The sequence below is a fragment of the Bombina bombina genome, chromosome 6 (genome assembly GCF_027579735.1).
Source record: "Bombina bombina isolate aBomBom1 chromosome 6, aBomBom1.pri, whole genome shotgun sequence".
Lineage (NCBI taxonomy): Eukaryota > Metazoa > Chordata > Amphibia > Anura > Bombinatoridae > Bombina > Bombina bombina.
In genome coordinates, this window is record NC_069504.1 from 1,118,133,358 (window position 1) to 1,118,152,606 (window position 19,249).

The window sequence follows — 19,249 nt, forward strand, 5'->3', positions numbered from 1 at the left end:
GTGGTTAATTTGCGTTTATGATTTTTTTTTTTTTTTCCTGTTCAGACTTTGGAAGTTCACACGAGTGTCCTTCAGGTTTCTATCCCGTCGTTTTTATCATCAGCAAGTGTTCAAAAGCAAAATGATACGCAAACACCATCCGAAAATATGGATTCCAAATCGTCTGATGCTGGGTAAATATTACAATTTTATGCACATTTCACACTTTGTTAGTGGCGTCTTTCTGAGCTGGTTTTTATGCAGTGCAAACCTGAGCCTTTGTGTCTCCTGTTAGCAAACTAATGACAAATTAGCAGAAGTCTGTTACATAGAGGTGTTGTTCATTAAATTACTGTAATAATTCAGTGTAATAAAACTTTCTGCCGTTTTAATAATTCTGTACTATTCAGATGACCTCACCTAGACAATACAAGCTTAAGACCAAATGTGTAGTATAATATGATTAAGGGAGTTGTACTTTGTAGTAAACAAATACAAACATATCAATGAAAGCAATAGGCTTCAGTCAAGGTGCTGTTAGCAGCTTATATAGTTGTCATATGCAGCCATACTCCTTATAAACTATAAGTGACAGATGTATGTAACATTTTGCCTCTTTAAATGTTTCTACCAAGGTGTATTGCTAGAGCTGTAATGAAGAGAAATGTATTTCCATCTTAATGGGATGAGAGTCCACGGCTTCATTCATTACTTGTTAGAATTAAGAACCTGGCCACCAGGAGGAGGCAAAGACACCACAGCCAAAGGCTTAAATACCTCCCCCACTTCCCTCATCCCCCAGTCATTCTTTGCCTTTCGTCACAGGAGTTTGGCAGAGAAGTGTCAGAAGATTCGGAGTAGTCTCTTATAGAGGGTAGTACTCTTCGGAATCTTTCTGCGAAACCATCCCGAATCAGATTAACAGCTCCATAAGCAATCAGTTTTGACGAGTTTCGCTGCCTGCTTTCTGCACTCAAGTCCATGTCAGAAGCGATGCTACTACCCTGTCACACTTGAAAGGCCTTGTTCCTGTTCCACTGCATAGATTCTGGTAAGATTGTTTCATTTATACACATTTGATAACGCAAGAAGACAGGGTCACAGTGTGTCTCCTTATATCTGTATAGAATCGAGGGTTAATGTCCTCGGAAAGGGGATTATTTAACAGGGGGGATTTATGCATAATATTCTTAATTGTGTTTAATGCTGCGACATGTGTGAGATGAGGCTTTGTCAATGTGTGAACAGTCAGGTTTCCTTAGAGAGATATCGACGCAGCCTTTTTGGCGCATTTTCTCGTTAGTGCAGGGGCGGTCCTGCATGGCACTCCATGTGACCGGGTGTGGCCTCTTTAACTTCCTCTTTCTTGACCGGCGGTTGCAGGAGACGAAGCGTTTTCTCTGTGGTCCAGGTCATAGGAGGTGGTGAGTGCCCCGGCCATTGGGGTATAAAGGTGCCATTTAATTTCTATCTAGTCCGTAATAAAAGCACAAGCTATGGAGGATACTCCCTCTTTAACCAAATCTAATTCCTGTGTTTATTGTGAGGAGGTTCCGGTGGATCCGCCTGCTCAACTATGTTCCACATGCTTTGATATATTGCAATATCTAAAAAGAATAAGATGTTTAGTACAACTGAGCCGTCCACCTCTGAGGGTTCTCCGTACCGCGAGGTGCGTTCCCTACATTCATCTCCGATTACACATGCAGCTCCCCAGGGCACTACTAATTCCTTCCGCGGGAGGGGCCCCTTGGCCGCCAGATTTCGCTGAGCAGTAACAAACGGCGGTCTCTGCGGCCTTCAATGCCTTACCACTCCCTGCTAAGCGCAAGCGAAAGGTGAAACATAGCTATGTGTCCCCTGGGTCATCTACTCCGTTGGATGTCTCTGATAGATTATTCGCTGATGAGGACTACATCTAGACCTCCGGCGGAGGAGCCAGACTTTAAGTTTAAGATGGAGCATTTGCGCTTTCTGTTGAAAGAGGTGCTTGCTACGTTAGAGATTCCAGAACCGAAACTACTGGAGGAACCTTCAATCCCTAAGATAGATAGGGTTTACGAGGACAGGGTGGAGCCTCAGACCTTCCCGGTCCCTGTTAAGATGGCTAATATTATTAAGAACGAATGGGAGAAACTTGGCTTGTCTTTTTCTCCCTCTACTTCTTTTAAAAAACTGTTCCCCGTTCCGGGGGCCATCCGTAAAGTGGATGGTGCTATCTCCACGCATGCTAAGCGCACAACTATCCCACTCGAAGATAGCTCTTCGTTCAAGGAGCCTATGGATAAAAAATTGGAATCCATGTTGAGAAAGATGTTTCAGCTCACGGAGTTTGTTTTTTCAACCTGCAGCGGCTGTCGCTGCGGTGGCTAGGGCTGCTACCATATCAGCTATGGTCGAGGTGGAGACTCCCCTCAAGGAGATACAGGAACGAATTAAGGCATTAAGGGTAGCTAATTCATTCATCTGTGATGCAAATATGCATATTATTCGCCTGAATGCCAAGACATCAGATTTTTCTGTACTAGCCCGTAGGGCTCTGTGGTTAAAGTCGTGGTCTGCTGACATGACTTCCAAGTCTAGATTACTATCCCTCCCCTTTCACGGGACGCAAGGGTGCTTTACTGCCGCAGGTTAAGAAGAAAAAACCTAAGGGGTCTACATTTTGTTCGGACAAGTCCCAACACCAGCAACCTGCCACGAAAACCGAGCAGTCCAAGGGATCTTGGAAAACAGCTCAATCTTGCAACAAAGCCAAGCAGAGCAAGAAGGCCGCCAAGACTCAATCGGCATGAAAGGGCGGCCCCCGATCCGTCTATGGATCATGTAGGGGGCAGACTATCTCTTTTTGCCGAGGCCTGGATGAGAGACGTTCTGGACCCTTGGGTTCTGGAGGTCATCGCCCAGGGTTACAGGATAGGGTTCAAGACTCATCCACCCAGGTGCAGATTCTTCCTGTCAAACCTCTCATCAAGACCAGAAAAGAGAGACGCCTTTCTAGAGTGCGTAAGGGATCTCTCCTCTCTCGGGGTAATCATACCAGTACCTCTGGCAGAAAAAGGTCTGGGGTATTATTCAAACCTTTTCATGGTTCCAAAGAAGGAGGGCACGTTTCGTCTGATTCTAGACCTAAAGTGCCTAAACAAGTTTCTGTCGGTCCCATCATTCAAGATGGAGACGATCAGGTCTATTCTGCCCCTAGTTCAAGAGGGACAGTTCGTGACTACAATAGATCTGAAGGATGATTACCTTCACGTGCGAATCCATAAGGATCACTTCAGGTTCCTAAGATTTGCATTTCTGGACCAACACTTTGCATTTTGTGGCCTTACCATTTGGCCTGGCGACTGCTCCAAGAGTCTTTACGAAGGTTCTGGGAGTGTTGCTCGCAGTGGCAAGAGCCAGAGGTATTGCAGTGGCACCTTTTCTGGATGACATCCTGGTCCAGGCTCCGTCCTGGAGTCTTGCCGAGGCTCATTTGAGGGCTCTTCTTCTTCTCCTTCGATCTCATGGATGGAATATAAACGTAGGAAAGAGTTCCCTGGTTCCCAGCAACAGAGTAGAATTCCTGGGCACGATAATAGATTCCATATCCATGAAGATTTTCCTGACCGATCAGAGACGTTGCAAGATTGCGTCCAACTGTCTTGCCCTTCAGACCTCCTCAAGGCCATCTGTGGCCCGGTGTATGGAGGTGGTTGGGCTCATGGTATCCAGCATAGATGTTAGTCCATACGCCAGGTTCCATCTCCGACCTCTTCAGTTGTGCAGGTTGAGACAATGGAACGGCGATCACTCGGATCTATCCCAACAGATCTCTCTGGACAACCGAACGAGGGAAACCCTCTCTTATTGGTTCTGTCCGGGCCAACTGTCCCAGGGGACATCCTTCTTGAGGCCATCCTGGGAGATTGTGACCATGGACGCAAGTCTGTCAGGATGGGGAGCTGTTTGGGGATCCAGGAAGGCACAGGGCAGGTGGACTCAAAAGGAGTCGCTTCTCCTGATCAATATTCTGAAACTTCGAGCGATCTTCAACGCTCTGAGGGCTTGACCCCTTCTGGGGTTGTCCCGATCCATCAGATTCCAGTCGGACAACATTACCTTTGTGGCTTACATCAACCATCAGGGGGGAACAAGAAGCTCCCTAGCCATGAGGGAAGTATCTCGGATTCTGGAGTGGGCAGAGACCCACAACTGTTCGCTATCAGCGATCCACATTCCGGGTGTGGACAACTGGAAAGCGGATTTTCTCAGCAATCGTTTCATCCGGGGGAATGGTCTCTCCATTCTGAGGTGTTTGCAGAGATCTGCATCAAATGGGAGACGCCGTAAATAGATCTCATGGCGTCCAGACTCAACTTCAAGCTACCCAGATACAGGTCGCAGTCCAGGGATCCCCAGGCAGTGCTGATAGATGCCTTAGGTGCCTTGGGAGTTCAACCTAGTCTACATATTTCCATTGTTACCACTTCTACCTCGAGTAGTGGCCCGCATCAAGGAGGAGCAAGCTTTGGCTATTCTAATTCTAATTGGCCACGGAGGATGTGGTTTGCGGATCAGGTGTGGATGTCATTGTCTCCTCCATGGAGGTTACCTTGTTGCAGAGATCTGCTAGTTCAGGGTCCCTTTCTACATCAAAAATCTCGATTCTCTGAGGCTGACTTCGTGGAGATTGTCCTAGCCAAGAGAGGTTTTTTGGAGAGAGTGATACTCTCATTCAAGCCAGGAAACCGGTCACTCGCATCTATCATAAGGTGTGGAGGACCTACTTGTCCTGGAGTGAGGATTGTGGATATCCCTGCCATAAGGTTAGAGTATCCAGGATCCTGTCCTTCCTCCAGGATGGGTTGGAGAAGGGACTTCCCGCCAGTTCCTTAAAGGGACAGATTTCGGCTTTATCTGTACTATTAGACAAGAAGCTTGCGTAGCTGTCTGATATTTAGTCCTTTGTTAAGGCTCTGTCTAAGATCAGGCCTGTCTTTAGAAATTCCGCTCCCCCTTGGAGCTTAAACTTGGTACTTTATTATTCTTCTTCTTTATTTATAAAGCGCCAACAGATTCCGCAGCGCTGTCCATGGGTAACAAAGATAAAAGGAGAGTACAATATGAGACACCAGACAAAATTTAACAAACAAATACAGGGGGAATTGGGAGCCCTGTTCTCGTGGGAGCTTACAATCTAAATGGGTAGGAGGGTGAGAAACAGGAGGTGGGGACTGCAAAGGTGGGAATAATGTTAGTGTGGAGTTGGATGACGGCAATTATTAGGCAAGTGGAATTCATTAGTTACTGATTTGGTGATTGGCTTCCCTGAACAAGAAGGTCTTTAGGGAGCGTTTAAAGGAGGAGAGGTTGGGGAAAAGTCTGACAGCTCGAGGAAGTGCGTTCCAGAGGGTTGGTGCCGCACGAGAGAAGTCCTGTAGTCTAGCATGGGAGGAGGTGATGGTAGAAGAGGCAAGGAGTAGATCGCTGTTGGATCTAAGGGGACGGGCTGGAGTATATTTGTTGATGAGTGAGGACAGGTGGGGGCTGCATTGGTAAGGGCTTTGTAGGTCAGAATGAGAATGAGAGTGCGAATTTTGAATTTAGTTCTGCTGTGAATGGGGAGCCAGTGAAGGGACTCTCAGAGGGGTGCAGTGGATACAGAGCGTCGGGAGAGGTGGATTAGCCTAGCAGAGGCATTTAGGATGGATTGAAGGGGGGAGAGGCGGGAGAGAGAAAGGCCATTTAGTAGGTTGTTACAGTAGTCAAGCCGGGAAATTACTAGGGAATGGATTAGCTGTTTAGTAGTTTCAGAACTCAGAAAAGGACAAATTTTGGAGATATTGCGTAGGTGGTTGCGACAGGATGAAGAGAGCGATTGGATGTGGGGTATAAAGGACAGATTGGAGTCAAGTGTAACTCCTAGGCAGTGGACTTGGGGTGATGGGGAGATAGTGGTGTCACCAACAGTGATAGTAAAGTTAGAAACTGGAGTAGAATTATATGGGGGGATTAGAAGAAGCTCAGTCTTGGACATTTTGATTTTTAGGTGGTGAGAGACCATCCAGGAAGAAATGCCAGTGAAGCAGTCGCTGATGTGGGAAAGGACAGAAGGAGAGAGTGCAGGCTTGGATAGGCAGATCTGAGTATCATCAGCATAGAGGTGATAGTTGAAGCCATAGCTACTGATAAGTTTACCCAGTGAGGAAGTATAAATAGAGAAGAGTAGAGGGCCTAGAACAGAGCCTTGAGGTACTCCAACAGACAGAGGCAATGGAGAGAAGGGGTCACCAGCAAATGAGACAGAAAAGGACCTTATAGAGAGATAAGAGTGGATCCAGGAGAGGGCCATTTCTCAGAGGCCAAGGGAGCTGAGAGTCCGTAGGAGGAGGGGAAGGTCATCAGTGTCAAAGGCAGCAGACAGGTCAAGTAAGATAAGTATAGAATAGTGGCCATTGTTTTTCGCAGAAAGAAGATCGTTATTAACCTTGGTGAGGGCAGTCTCAGTTGAGTGTTGGGGACGGAAGCTAGATTGCAGGGGTCAAGCAATGAGTTGGAGGATAGGAAGTGGGTTAGGTGATTGAAAACTAGTTTTTCCAGGACTTTTAAAGCTAACGGAAGCAGTGATATGGGGTGGTAGTTTGTAGGAGAATTGGGGTCGAGGGAGGGTTTTTTAAGGATGGGGGTGACCTTTGCATGTTTGAAGGGTGATGGAAATTAACCAGTAGTAAGGGATCGGTTGAATATGTGAGTAAGAGCTGGAGTGAGGGTAGAAGACAGAGAAGGTATTAGATGTGAAGGGATAGGGTCAAGTGGGCAGGTAGTGAAGTGTGAGGAAGATATTAGGGAACTCACTTCATTCACAGTGGTTGGGGGGAAGGTACTGAGAGTGGTGGAGGGGGTGACCGGGGGCGGAGATGAAAGGTTGCAGTCTTGTGGTGGAATGTTACTTCAGATGGTAAGTGTTTTGTTGAAAAAGTAGTCTGCCAAGTCTTGAGCACTAAAGGCAGATGAAGGGGGTGGTGCAGGTGGATAGAGGAGAGTGCTGAAAATGAGACGTTTAGGGTTTGAGAAGTGAGAAGATTTGAGAGAAGAGAAGTAGTTTTGCTTGGCTAAGTGAAGGGCAGAGGAGTAAGAATAAAGAATGAACTTATAGTGTAGCAAATCGGGTTCAGAGCGGGATTTACTCCAGGCACGTTCAGCAGCACGGGAGCATTTTTGTAGATAGCGTGTTTGCTGAGAGTGCCAGGGCTGGAGCTGATGACGTGGGGTTCTGCATATTTGTGGAGGAGCAAGGGTGTATGAGTGCAGAGGAGAGAATATTGTTATAGTGGTTTGTAGCAAGGTCAGGGCAGGATACCTTGGAAATGTGGGGAAGACGTTTTTGAATAAGGTTAGAAAGTTGGAGCGGATCCACAGTTTGCAGATTTCTACAGGTGCGGAGGCGGTGGGGAGAAATAGGTTTAGCATGTACATTGAGATTATAGGTGAGCAGATGGTGGTCTGAGATGGGAAATGGGTGACAGGTGACATCAGAAAGGGAGCAGAGGTAGGAGAATACCAGATCAAGAGAGTGTCTGTTGCATTGAGTAGGGAATAGGATGGATTGTGAGAGACTAAAGGAGTTTGTGAGTGAGAGAAGTTTAGAGGCAGCAGGGGCAGATGGGTTATGAATGGGGATGTTGAAGTCCCCTAGTATTAGAGCAGGTGTATTTGTAGAGAGAAAGTGAGAAAGCCAGGCAGCAAAGTACTTAAGATTTTGCAAAGAGCTCAGTTTGAGCGTATGCATTCGCTTGACATTAAAATTCTTTCCTAAAAAGGTTCTATTCCTATTGGCTATTGCATCGGCACGCAGAGTCTCTGATTTGGTGGCCTTGCAATGTGAGCCTCCTTACCTGTTTTTTCACAACGATAAGGCTGTTCTTCGCACTGGGTTGGGATTTCTTCCTAAGGTTGTGTCGAATCGTAACATCAATCAGGAGATAGTGGTTCCTTCCTTGTGTCCTAACCCTTCTTCTTCAAAGGAAAGGCTACTTCATAATTTGGATGTGGTTCGAGCCTTGAAGCTCTATCTTCAGGCCACGAAGGAATTCAGACAGACTTCGTCTTTATTTGTGGTGTATTCAGGGAAGCGCAAGGGGCGGAGGGCCTCTTCCACTTCCCTATCTTTTTGGTTGAGGGGCATTATTTGCTTGGCATATGAGACAGCGGGACATAAGCCTCCTCAGAGGATTACGGCTCATTCAACTAGGGCTGTGGCTTCTTCGTGGGCCTTTAAGAATGAGGCCTCTATGGAGCAGATATGGCGGCTACTTGGTCCTCCTTACATACTTTTGCTAAATTTTACAAATTTGATGTCTTTGCTTCGGCGGAAGCGGCTTTTGGGAGAAAGGTTTTGCAGGCTGTGGTGCCCTCAGTTTAGGGTCCGCCTCCGTTTGCCCTCCCGTTATTTTCATTCAGTGTTCTCTAGAGATTGGGTATTTGTTTCCCACAAGTAATGAATGAAGCCGTGGACTCTTCTTCCATTAAGATGGATAACATAAATTATGCTTACGTGATAATTTCATTTCCATCTGTGGGAGAAGAGTCCACGGCTCCCGCCCGTTTCTCCGGTGGGTGGACCTAAATGTATTTTTGTTCTTCTGGCACCATTTATACCCTGATATTTCCCCTACTGGTCCTTGTTCCCTTGGCAGAATGACTGGGGGATGAGGGGAGTGGGGGAGGTATTTAAACCTTTCAAACACACACAATCACACATATAATTACACACTTATAATTATATATAATATGTCTGCTCCTAGTGGCCAGGTTCTTAATTTCCACAAGTAATGAATGAAGCCGTGGACTCTCCTCCCACAGATGGAAATGAAATTATCAGGTAAGCATAATTTATGTTTTCTATCTGGTTAGTGGCACAGTAGTCGGAGCTTATTTGTTAGTTTCTAAGATGAAATATTTGTATTAACATCCTGCAGTGCTGGGTATCTGGTCATTAACGCTGCACAAACGCTAAAGCACCGGCAGAGTGATATGAAATTCAGTGTTGTTGTTATTAGGGAAAAAGTAACTGAGCGTGAGACCTCATGATGACTACTGGAATCTGCAAGAGACACTTATGTGTTGTTGATATTAGTATGGCCAATGTTTTAATGTTTTAGCTGATATATTACCAACGACCTTACTAGTGAGAACCAGTCACGGCTGATGGTGCCTGTGTGCTCTGCAGCAAACGCTCCATCTCTTCACATGCTGACTCCAAGGGTGTCTGCTGCGCACTGTCTGTATCTGTGACACAAGCAATACTGATGTATTGTATTACTGATTTAGATCTAAACTTTGTCTTTAAAGGGACAGTCTACTTGTTTTTTTATTGTTTAAAAAGATAGATGACGCCTTTACTACCCTACTGGTGTGTGATTGTATGATTGTGCGTGTGATTGTGTGTGTGATTGTATGAGTGTGTGTGTGTGAGATTGTGTAATTATATGTGTGATTGTGTCATTGTATGTGTGCTTGTGTGTGTTTTTCTGTGTGTGTGATTGTGTAATTGTGTGTGTGATTGTGTAATTGTATGTGTGTTTGTATGTGTGTGTGATTGTGTAATTGTATGTGTGATTGTGTGTGTGATTGTGTAATTGTATGTGTGATTGTGTAATTGTATGTGTGATTGTGTGTGTGATTGTGTAATTGTATGTGTCTGATTGTGTAATTGTATGTGTGATTGTGTGTGTTTTTGTATGTGTGTGTGTATTTGTATGGTTGTGTGTGTCATTGTATGTGTGATTGTGTGTGTTTTTTTCTGTGTGTGTGATTGTGTCATTGTATGTGTGCTTGTGTGTGTTTTTCTGTGTGTGTGATTGTGTAATTGTGTGTGTGATTGTGTAATTGTATGTGTGTTTGTATGTGTGTGTGATTGTGTAATTGTATGTGTGATTGTGTAATTGTATGTGTGATTGTGTAATTGTATGTATGATTGTGTAATTGTATGTGTGATTGTGTGTGTGATTGTGTAATTGTATGTGTCTGATTGTGTAATTGTATGTGTGATTGTGTGTGTTTTTGTATGTGTGTGTGTATTTGTATGGTTGTGTGTGTCATTGTATGTGTGCTTGTGTGTGTTTTTTTCTGTGTGTGTGATTGTGTAATTGTATGTGTGTGTGATTGTGTGTGTGATTGTGTGTTTGTGTGTGATTGTTTAATTGTATGTGTGATTGTGTATGTTTGTGTGTGTGATTGTGAGTATGGGTGGGTGTGTGATTGTGAGTGTGTGTTTTTGTATGGTTGTGTGTGTGTGATTGTGTAATTGTATGTGTGATTGTGTGTCTGTGATTGTGTGTTTGTATGTGTGTGTGATTTTGTGTGTGTGTGTGATTTTGTGTATGTGTGTGTGATTGTGTAATTGTATGTGTGTGTAATTGTGTGTGTGTGATTGTGTGTTTGTATGTGTGTGTTTGTATGTGTGTGTGATTGTGTGTTTGTGTGTGTGTGATTTTGTGTATGTGTGTGTGATTGTGTAATTGTATGTGTGTGATTGTGTGTTTGTATGTGTGTGTTTGTATGTATGTGTGTGATTGTGAGTATGTGTGTGTGTGTTTGTATGGTTGTGTGTGTGATGGTGAGTATGGGCGTGTGTGTGTATGGCTGTGTGTGTGATTGTGTGTGTTTGTATGGTTGTGTGTGTGATTGTGAGTATGGGTGTGTCTGTGGTTGTGTGTGCGATTGTGAGTATGGGGGTGTGTGATTGTATGAGTGTGTGATTGTGTAATTATATGTGTGATTGTGTGTGATTGTGAGTATGTGTGTGTGTTTGTATGGTTGTGTGTGTGATGGTGAGTATGGGCGTGTATGTGTTTGTATGGCTGTGTGTGGGATTGTGTGTTTGTATGGGTGTGTGTGTGATTGTGAGTATGGGTGTGTGTGTGATTGTGAGTATGGGTGTGTGTGTGTGATTGTGAGTATGGGTGTGTGTTTATGGTTGTGTGTGTGATTGTGAGTATGGGTGTGTGTGTTTGAATGGTTGTGAGTGTGAGTATGGGTGGGTGTGTTTGTATGGTTGTGTGTGTGAGTGTGGGTGTGTGTTTTTAGATTCATCAAAATACTTTGATTTTAGTAGTCCTCAATCCCTTTGGCTTCAGAATGAACTAGTTTCTTTTGAAATATCAACATCCAGTGGTGTTTATAATGGTTGTGTGTGTGTGATTGTGAGTATGGGTGAATGTGTTTGTATGGTTGTGTGTGTTTGTATGTGTGATTGTGTGTGTGTATGTGTGTGATTGTGTAGTTGTATGTGTGTGTGATTGTGAGTATGGGTGTGTGCATTTGTATGGTTGTGTGTGTGTGATTGTGAGTATGGGTGTGTGTGTTTGTATGGTTGTGTGTTTGCATGGTTGTGTGTGTGTGTATGGTTGTGTGTGTAATTGTGAGTATGTGTTTGTAGGGTTGAGTGTGTGATTGTGAGTATGTGTTTGTATGGTTGTGTGTGATTGTAAGTGTGTGTGTGTGGGATTGTGTGTTTGTATGGTTGTGAGTATGGGTGTGTGTGTTTGTATGGTTGTTTGATTGTGAGTATGGGTGTGTTTGTATGGTTGTGTGATTGTGAGTATGGGTGTGTGTGTGTTTTGAATGGTTGTGTGATTGTGAGTATGTGTATGGTTGTGTGTGTGTTTATATGGTTGTGTGTGTGATTGTGAGTATGGGTGTGTGTGTATGGGTGTGTGTGTGTTTGTATGGTTGTGTGTGTGATTGTGAGTATGGGTGTGTGTGTTTGGGTGTGTGTGTGATTGTGAGTATGGGTGTGTGTGTTTGTATGTATGGTTGTGTGTGTGTGTGTGTGATTGTGAGTATGGGTGTGTGTGTGTTTGTATGGTTGTGTGTGAGTGTTAGTATGGGTGTGTGTTTTTAGATTCATCAAAATACTTTAATGATTTTAGTAGTCCTCAATCCCTTTGGCTTCAGAATGAACTAGTTTCTTTTGAAATATCATCATCCAGTGGGGTTTATAAAGATTGTGTGTCCTAAAAATAACAGCCAATTGTCTTGTTTTTATTAGTGATGGGACGACTAAGAGTTCAGAAGCAGAAACAAGAACTCAAGAAGCACCTATGTAAGTATGCTGTATGAGCACCTATGTAAGTATGCTGTATTTGCACCTATGTAAGTATGCTGTATGAGCACCTATGTAAGTATGCTGTATGAGCACCTATGTAAGTATGCTGTATGGGCACCTATGTAACTATGCTGTATGGGCATCTATGTAAGTATGCTGTATGAGCACCTATGTAAGTGTGCTGTATGAGCACCTATGTAAGTATGCTGTATGGGCACCTATGTAAGTATGCTGTATGGGCACCTATGTAAGTATGCTGTATGAGAACCTATGTAAGTATGCTGTATGGGCACCTATGTAAGTATGCTGTATGGGCACCTATGTAAGTATGCTGTATGGGCACCTATGTAAGTATGCTGTATGGGCACCTATGTAAGTATGCTGTATGAGAACCTATGTAAGTATGCTGTATGGGCACCTATGTAAGTATGCTGTATGGGCACCTATGTAAGTATGCTGTATGGGCACCTATGTAAGTATGCTGTATGGGCACCTATGTAAGTATGCTGTATGAGAACTGTAAGTATGCTGTATGGGCACCTATGTAAGTATGCTTTATGGGCACCTATGTAAGTATGCTGTATGGGCACCTATGTTAGTATGCTGTATGAGCACCTATGTAAGTATGCTGTATGGGCACCTATGTAAGTATGCTGTATGAGCACCTATGTAAGTATGCTGTATGGGCACCTATGTAAGTATGCTGTATGGGCACCTATGTAAGTATGCTGTATGAAGTATGCTGTATGAGCACCTATGTAAGTATGCTGTATGGGCACCTATGTAAGTATGCTGTATGGGCACCTATGTAAGTATGCTGTATAGGCACCTATGTAAGTATGCTGTATAGGCACCTATGTAAGTATGCTGTATGAGCACCTATGTAAGTATGCTGTATGGGCACCTATGTAAGTATGCTGTATGGGCACCTATGTAAGTATGCTGTATGAGAACCTATGTAAGTATGCTGTATGGGCACCCATGTAAGTATGCTGTATGGGCACCCATGTAAGTATGCTGTATGGGCACCCATGTAAGTATGCTGTATGGGCACCCATGTAAGTATGCTGTATGGGCACATATGTAAGTATGCTGTATGGGCACCTGTGTAAGTATGCTCTATGGGCACCTGTGTAAGTATGCTCTATGGGCACCTATGTAAGTATGCTCTATAGGCACCTATGTAAGTATGCTGTATGGGCACCTATGTAAGTATGCTGTATGGGCACCTATGTAAGTATGCTCTATAGGCACCTATGTAAGTATGCTCTATAGGCACCTATGTAAGTATGCTGTATGGGCACCTGTGTAAGTATGCTTTATGGGCATCTATGTAAGTATGCTGTATGGGCACCTATGTAAGTATGCTGTATGGGCACCTTTGTAAGTATGCTGTATGGGCACCTATGTAAGTATGCTGTATGAGCCCCTATGTAAGTATGCTGTATGAGCACCTATGTAAGTATGCTGTATGAGAACCTATGTAAGTATGCTGTATGGGCACCTATGTAAGTATGCTGTATGGGCACCTATGTAAGTATGCTGTATGGGCACCTATGTAAGTATGCTGTATGGGCACCTATGCAAGTATGCTGTATGGGCACATATGTAAGTATGCTGTATGGGCACCTATGTAAGTATGCTTTATGGGCATCTATGTAAGTATGCTGTATGGGCACCTATGTAAGTATGCGCTATGGGCACCTATGTAAGTATGCTGTATGGGCACCTTTGTAAGTATGCTGTATGGGCACCTATGCAAGTATGCTGTATGGGCACCTATGTAAGTATGCTGTATGAGCCCCTATGTAAGTATGCTGTATGAGCACCTATGTAAGTATGCTGTATGAGAACCTATGTAAGTATGCTGTATGAGCACCTATGTAAGTATGCTGTATGGGCACCTATGTAAGTATGCTGTATGGGCACCTATGTAAGTATGCTGTATGAGCACCTATGTAAGTATGCTGTATGGGCACCTATGCAAGTATGCTGTATGGGCACCTATGTAAGTATGCTGTATGGACACCTATGCAAATATGCTGTATGGGCACATATGTAAGTATGCTGTATGAGCACCTATGTAAGTATGCTGTATGAGCACCTATGTAAGTATGCTGTATGGGCACCTATGTAACTATGCTGTATGGGCATCTATGCAAGTATGCTGTATGGGCACCTATGTAAGTATGCTGTATGGACACCTATGCAAATATGCTGTATTTGCACCTATGTAAGTATGCTGTATGAGCACCTATGTAAGTATGCTGTATGAGCACCTATGTAAGTATGCTGTATGGGCACCTATGTAACTATGCTGTATGGGCACCTATGTAAGTATGCTGTATGAGCACCTATGTAAGTATGCTGTATGAGCACCTATGTAAGTATGCTGTATGGGCACCTATGTAAGTATGCTGTATGGGCACCTATGTAAGTATGCTGTATGAGAACCTATGTAAGTATGCTGTATGGGCACCTATGTAAGTATGCTGTATGGGCACCTATGTAAGTATGCTGTATGGGCACCTATGTAAGTATGCTGTATGGGCACCTATGTAAGTATGCTGTATGGGCACCTATGTAAGTATGCTGTATGAGAACCTATGTAAGTATGCTGTATGGGTACCTATGTAAGTATGCTGTATGGGCACCTATGTAAGTATGCTGTATGGGCACCTATGTAAGTATGCTGTATGGGCACCTATGTAAGTATGCTGTATGGGCACCTATGTAAGTATGCTGTATGAGAACCTATGTAAGTATGCTGTATGGGCACCTATGTAAGTATGCTTTATGGGCACCTATGTAAGTATGCTGTATGGGCACCTATGTTAGTATGCTGTATGAGCACCTATGTAAGTATGCTGTATGGGCACCTATGTAAGTATGCTGTATGAGCACCTATGTAAGTATGCTGTATGGGCACCTATGTAAGTATGCTGTATGGGCACCTATGTAAGTATGCTGTATGAAGTATGCTGTATGAGCACCTATGTAAGTATGCTGTATGGGCACCTATGTAAGTATGCTGTATGGGCACCTATGTAAGTATGCTGTATAGGCACCTATGTAAGTATGCTGTATAGGCACCTATGTAAGTATGCTGTATGAGCACCTATGTAAGTATGCTGTATGGGCACCTATGTAAGTATGCTGTATGGGCACCTATGTAAGTATGCTGTATGAGCACCTATGTAAGTATGCTGTTTGAGCACCTATGTAAGTATGCTGTTTGAGCACCTATGTAAGTATGCTGTATGGGCACCTATGTAAGTATGCTGTATGGGCACCTATGTAAGTATGCTGTATGGGCACCTATGTAAGTATGCTGTATGGGCACCTATGTAAGTATGCTGTATGAGCACCTATGTAAGTATGATGTATAGGCACCTATGTAAGTATGCTGTTTGAGCACCTATGTAAGTATGCTGTATGGGCACCTATGTAAGTATGCTGTATGAGCACCTATGTAAGTATGCTGTATGAAGTATGCTGTATGAGCACCTATGTAAGTATGCTTTATGAGCACCTATGTAAGTATGCTGTATGAGCACCTATGTAAGTATGCTGTATAGGCACCTATGTAAGTATGCTGTATGAAGTATGCTGTATGAGCACCTATGTAAGTATGCTGTATGGGCACCTATGTAAGTATGCTGTATGGGCACCTATGTAAGTATGCTGTATGGGCACCTATGTAAGTATGCTGTATGGGCACCTATGTAAGTATGCTGTATGAGAACCTATGTAAGTATGCTGTATGGGTACCTATGTAAGTATGCTGTATGGGCACCTATGTAAGTATGCTGTATGGGCACCTATGTAAGTATGCTGTATGGGCACCTATGTAAGTATGCTGTATGGGCACCTATGTAAGTATGCTGTATGGGCACCTATGTAAGTATGCTGTATGAGAACCTATGTAAGTATGCTGTATGGGCACCTATGTAAGTATGCTTTATGGGCACCTATGTAAGTATGCTGTATGGGCACCTATGTTAGTATGCTGTATGAGCACCTATGTAAGTATGCTGTATGGGCACCTATGTAAGTATGCTGTATGAGCACCTATGTAAGTATGCTGTATGGGCACCTATGTAAGTATGCTGTATGGGCACCTATGTAAGTATGCTGTATGAAGTATGCTGTATGAGCACCTATGTAAGTATGCTGTATGGGCACCTATGTAAGTATGCTGTATGGGCACCTATGTAAGTATGCTGTATAGGCACCTATGTAAGTATGCTGTATAGGCACCTATGTAAGTATGCTGTATGAGCACCTATGTAAGTATGCTGTATGGGCACCTATGTAAGTATGCTGTATGGGCACCTATGTAAGTATGCTGTATGAGCACCTATGTAAGTATGCTGTTTGAGCACCTATGTAAGTATGCTGTTTGAGCACCTATGTAAGTATGCTGTATGGGCACCTATGTAAGTATGCTGTATGGGCACCTATGTAAGTATGCTGTATGGGCACCTATGTAAGTATGCTGTATGGGCACCTATGTAAGTATGCTGTATGGGCACCTATGTAAGTATGCTGTATGAGCACCTATGTAAGTATGATGTATAGGCACCTATGTAAGTATGCTGTTTGAGCACCTATGTAAGTATGCTGTATGAAGTATGCTGTATGAGCACCTATGTAAGTATGCTTTATGAGCACCTATGTAAGTATGCTGTATGAGCACCTATGTAAGTATGCTGTATAGGCACCTATGTAAGTATGCTGTATGAAGTATGCTGTATGAGCACCTATGTAAGTATGCTGTATGGGCACCTATGTAAGTATGCTGTATGGGCACCTATGTAAGTATGCTGTATGGGCACCTATGTAAGTATGCTGTATGGGCACCTATGTAAGTATGCTGTATGAGCACCTATGTAAGTATGCTGTATGAGCACCTATGTAAGTATGCTGTATGGGCACCTATGTAAGTATGCTGTATGGGCACCTATGTAAGTATGCTGTATAGGCACCTATGTAAGTATGCTGTATGGGCACCTATGTAAGTATGCTGTATGAGCACCTATGTAAGTATGCTGTATGAGCACCTATGTAAGTATGCTGTATGAGCACCTATGTAAGTATGCTGTAAAGGCACCTATGTAAGTATGCTGTTTGAGCACCTATGTAAGTATGCTGTATGAGTACCTATGTAAGTATGCTGTATGGGCACCTATGTAAGTATGCTGTATGAGCACCTATGTAAGTATGCTGTATGGGCACCTATGTAAGTATGCTGTATGGGCACCTATGTAAGTATGCTGTATGGGCACCTATGTAAGTATGCTGTATGGGCACCTGTGTAAGTATGCTGTATGGGCACCCATGTAAGTATGCTGTATGGGCACCCATGTAAGTATGCTGTATGGGCACCTATGTAAGTATGCTGTATGGGCACATATGTAAGTATGCTGTATGGGCACCTGTGTAAGTATGCTCTATGGGCACCTGTGTAAGTATGCTCTATGGGCACCTATGTAAGTATGCTCTATAGGCACCTATGTAAGTATGCTGTATGGGCACCTATGTAAGTATGCTGTATGGGCACCTATGTAAGTATGCTGTATGGGCACCTATGTAAGTATGCTCTATAGGCACCTATGTAAGTATGCTCTATAGGCACCTATGTAAGTATGCTGTATGGGCACCTGTGTAAGTATGCTTTATGGGCATCTATGTAAGTATGCTGTATGGGCACCTATGTAAGTATGCTGTATGGGCACCTATGTAAGTATGCTGTATGAGCCCCTATGTAAGTATGCTGTATGAGCACCTATGTAAGTATGCTGTATGAGAACCTATGTAAGTATGCTGTATGGGCACCTATGTAAGTATGCTGTATGGGCACCTATGTAAGTATGCTGTATGGGCACCTATGTAAGTATGCTGTATGGGCACCTATGCAAGTATGCTGTATGGGCACATATGTAAGTATGCTGTATGGGCACCTATGTAAGTATGCTTTATGGGCATCTATGTAAGTATGCTGTATGGGCACCTATGTAAGTATGCGCTATGGGCACCTATGTAAGTATGCTGTATGGGCACCTTTGTAAGTATGCTGTATGGGCACCTATGCAAGTATGCTGTATGGGCACCTATGTAAGTATGCTGTATGAGCCCCTATGTAAGTATGCTGTATGAGCACCTATGTAAGTATGCTGTATGAGAACCTATGTAAGTATGCTGTATGAGCACCTATGTAAGTATGCTGTATGGGCACCTATGTAAGTATGCTGTATGGGCACCTATGTAAGTATGCTGTATGAGCACCTATGTAAGTATGCTGTATGGGCACCTATGCAAGTATGCTGTATGGGCACCTATGCAAGTATGCTGTATGGGCACCTATGTAAGTATGCTGTATGGACACCTATGCAAATATGCTGTATGGGCACATATGTAAGTAAGTATGCTGTATGGGCACCTATGTAAGTATGCTGTGTGGGCACCTATGTAAGTATGCTGTATTGGCACCTATGTAAGTATGCTGTATGGGCACCTATGTAAGTATGCTGTATGGGCATGTAATGTTTAGCATGTATGTGCAGGCTTCTTACTGTGAACGTTCCTCTAGACTGCTGCAGGATAGCCAGACCCCTAGCCACAGACAAAGCTTCCGTTGTCACTTTCTGAATAAAATGAATAAGTGACTGTTTGCTGACCCCTTACCATGTGAGCTTTTCTATCAGCCAGTCTGTATAAAGAGCAGGGATAATTGGAGGGGTCCAAGTGAACAGCAGAAAATAGATATAAACCCCCCGCACAAAATTATTCTGTGTTGAGTCTCATTTACATGCTACTCAATCAGCAGGATCTGCCGTCTACCAAAGTATAACGCCAGCTCCTGTCTGGACCTCCGAGGATGATCTGGCGCCCCATTGGAAGGGGTAATGAACTTTGCCTTGCGGGAAAAGATCTCATGATTATTAAAGGGACAGGGTACTCCAACCCTTCTGCAGATTAAAAACCCACCCTCTCTCCTTTTTCCAATTAAAATGTTGTGCAATAGGGTTTTTATGGTTTATATATTTTATATACAGCAGAATGTCTGTGCTTCCCCTCTGAGGTTGAGGATTTAATTTCACTTTAGTGAAAGTTAGGATGGTCTAATGCAAGGGTCTGCTTATGCAGGTGCTAAGTATAAATGAATCTGAGCTG

General features: G+C 43.6%; 1 protein-coding gene across 15 annotated transcripts in view; it reads left to right on the forward strand.

Moving 5' to 3' along the window:
• The window catches only part of PPFIBP1 (PPFIA binding protein 1), a 650,864-nt gene that overhangs the window by 442,458 nt on the left and 189,157 nt on the right, over positions 1 to 19,249 (forward strand). For all 15 annotated transcript variants that reach the window (XM_053719064.1, XM_053719065.1, XM_053719067.1 and 12 more), the window contains 2 exons: positions 46 to 173; positions 12,017 to 12,070. In XM_053719064.1, coding sequence (XP_053575039.1) covers positions 46 to 173; positions 12,017 to 12,070 — 182 coding nt within the window. The remainder of the gene's footprint in view (positions 1 to 45; positions 174 to 12,016; positions 12,071 to 19,249) is intronic.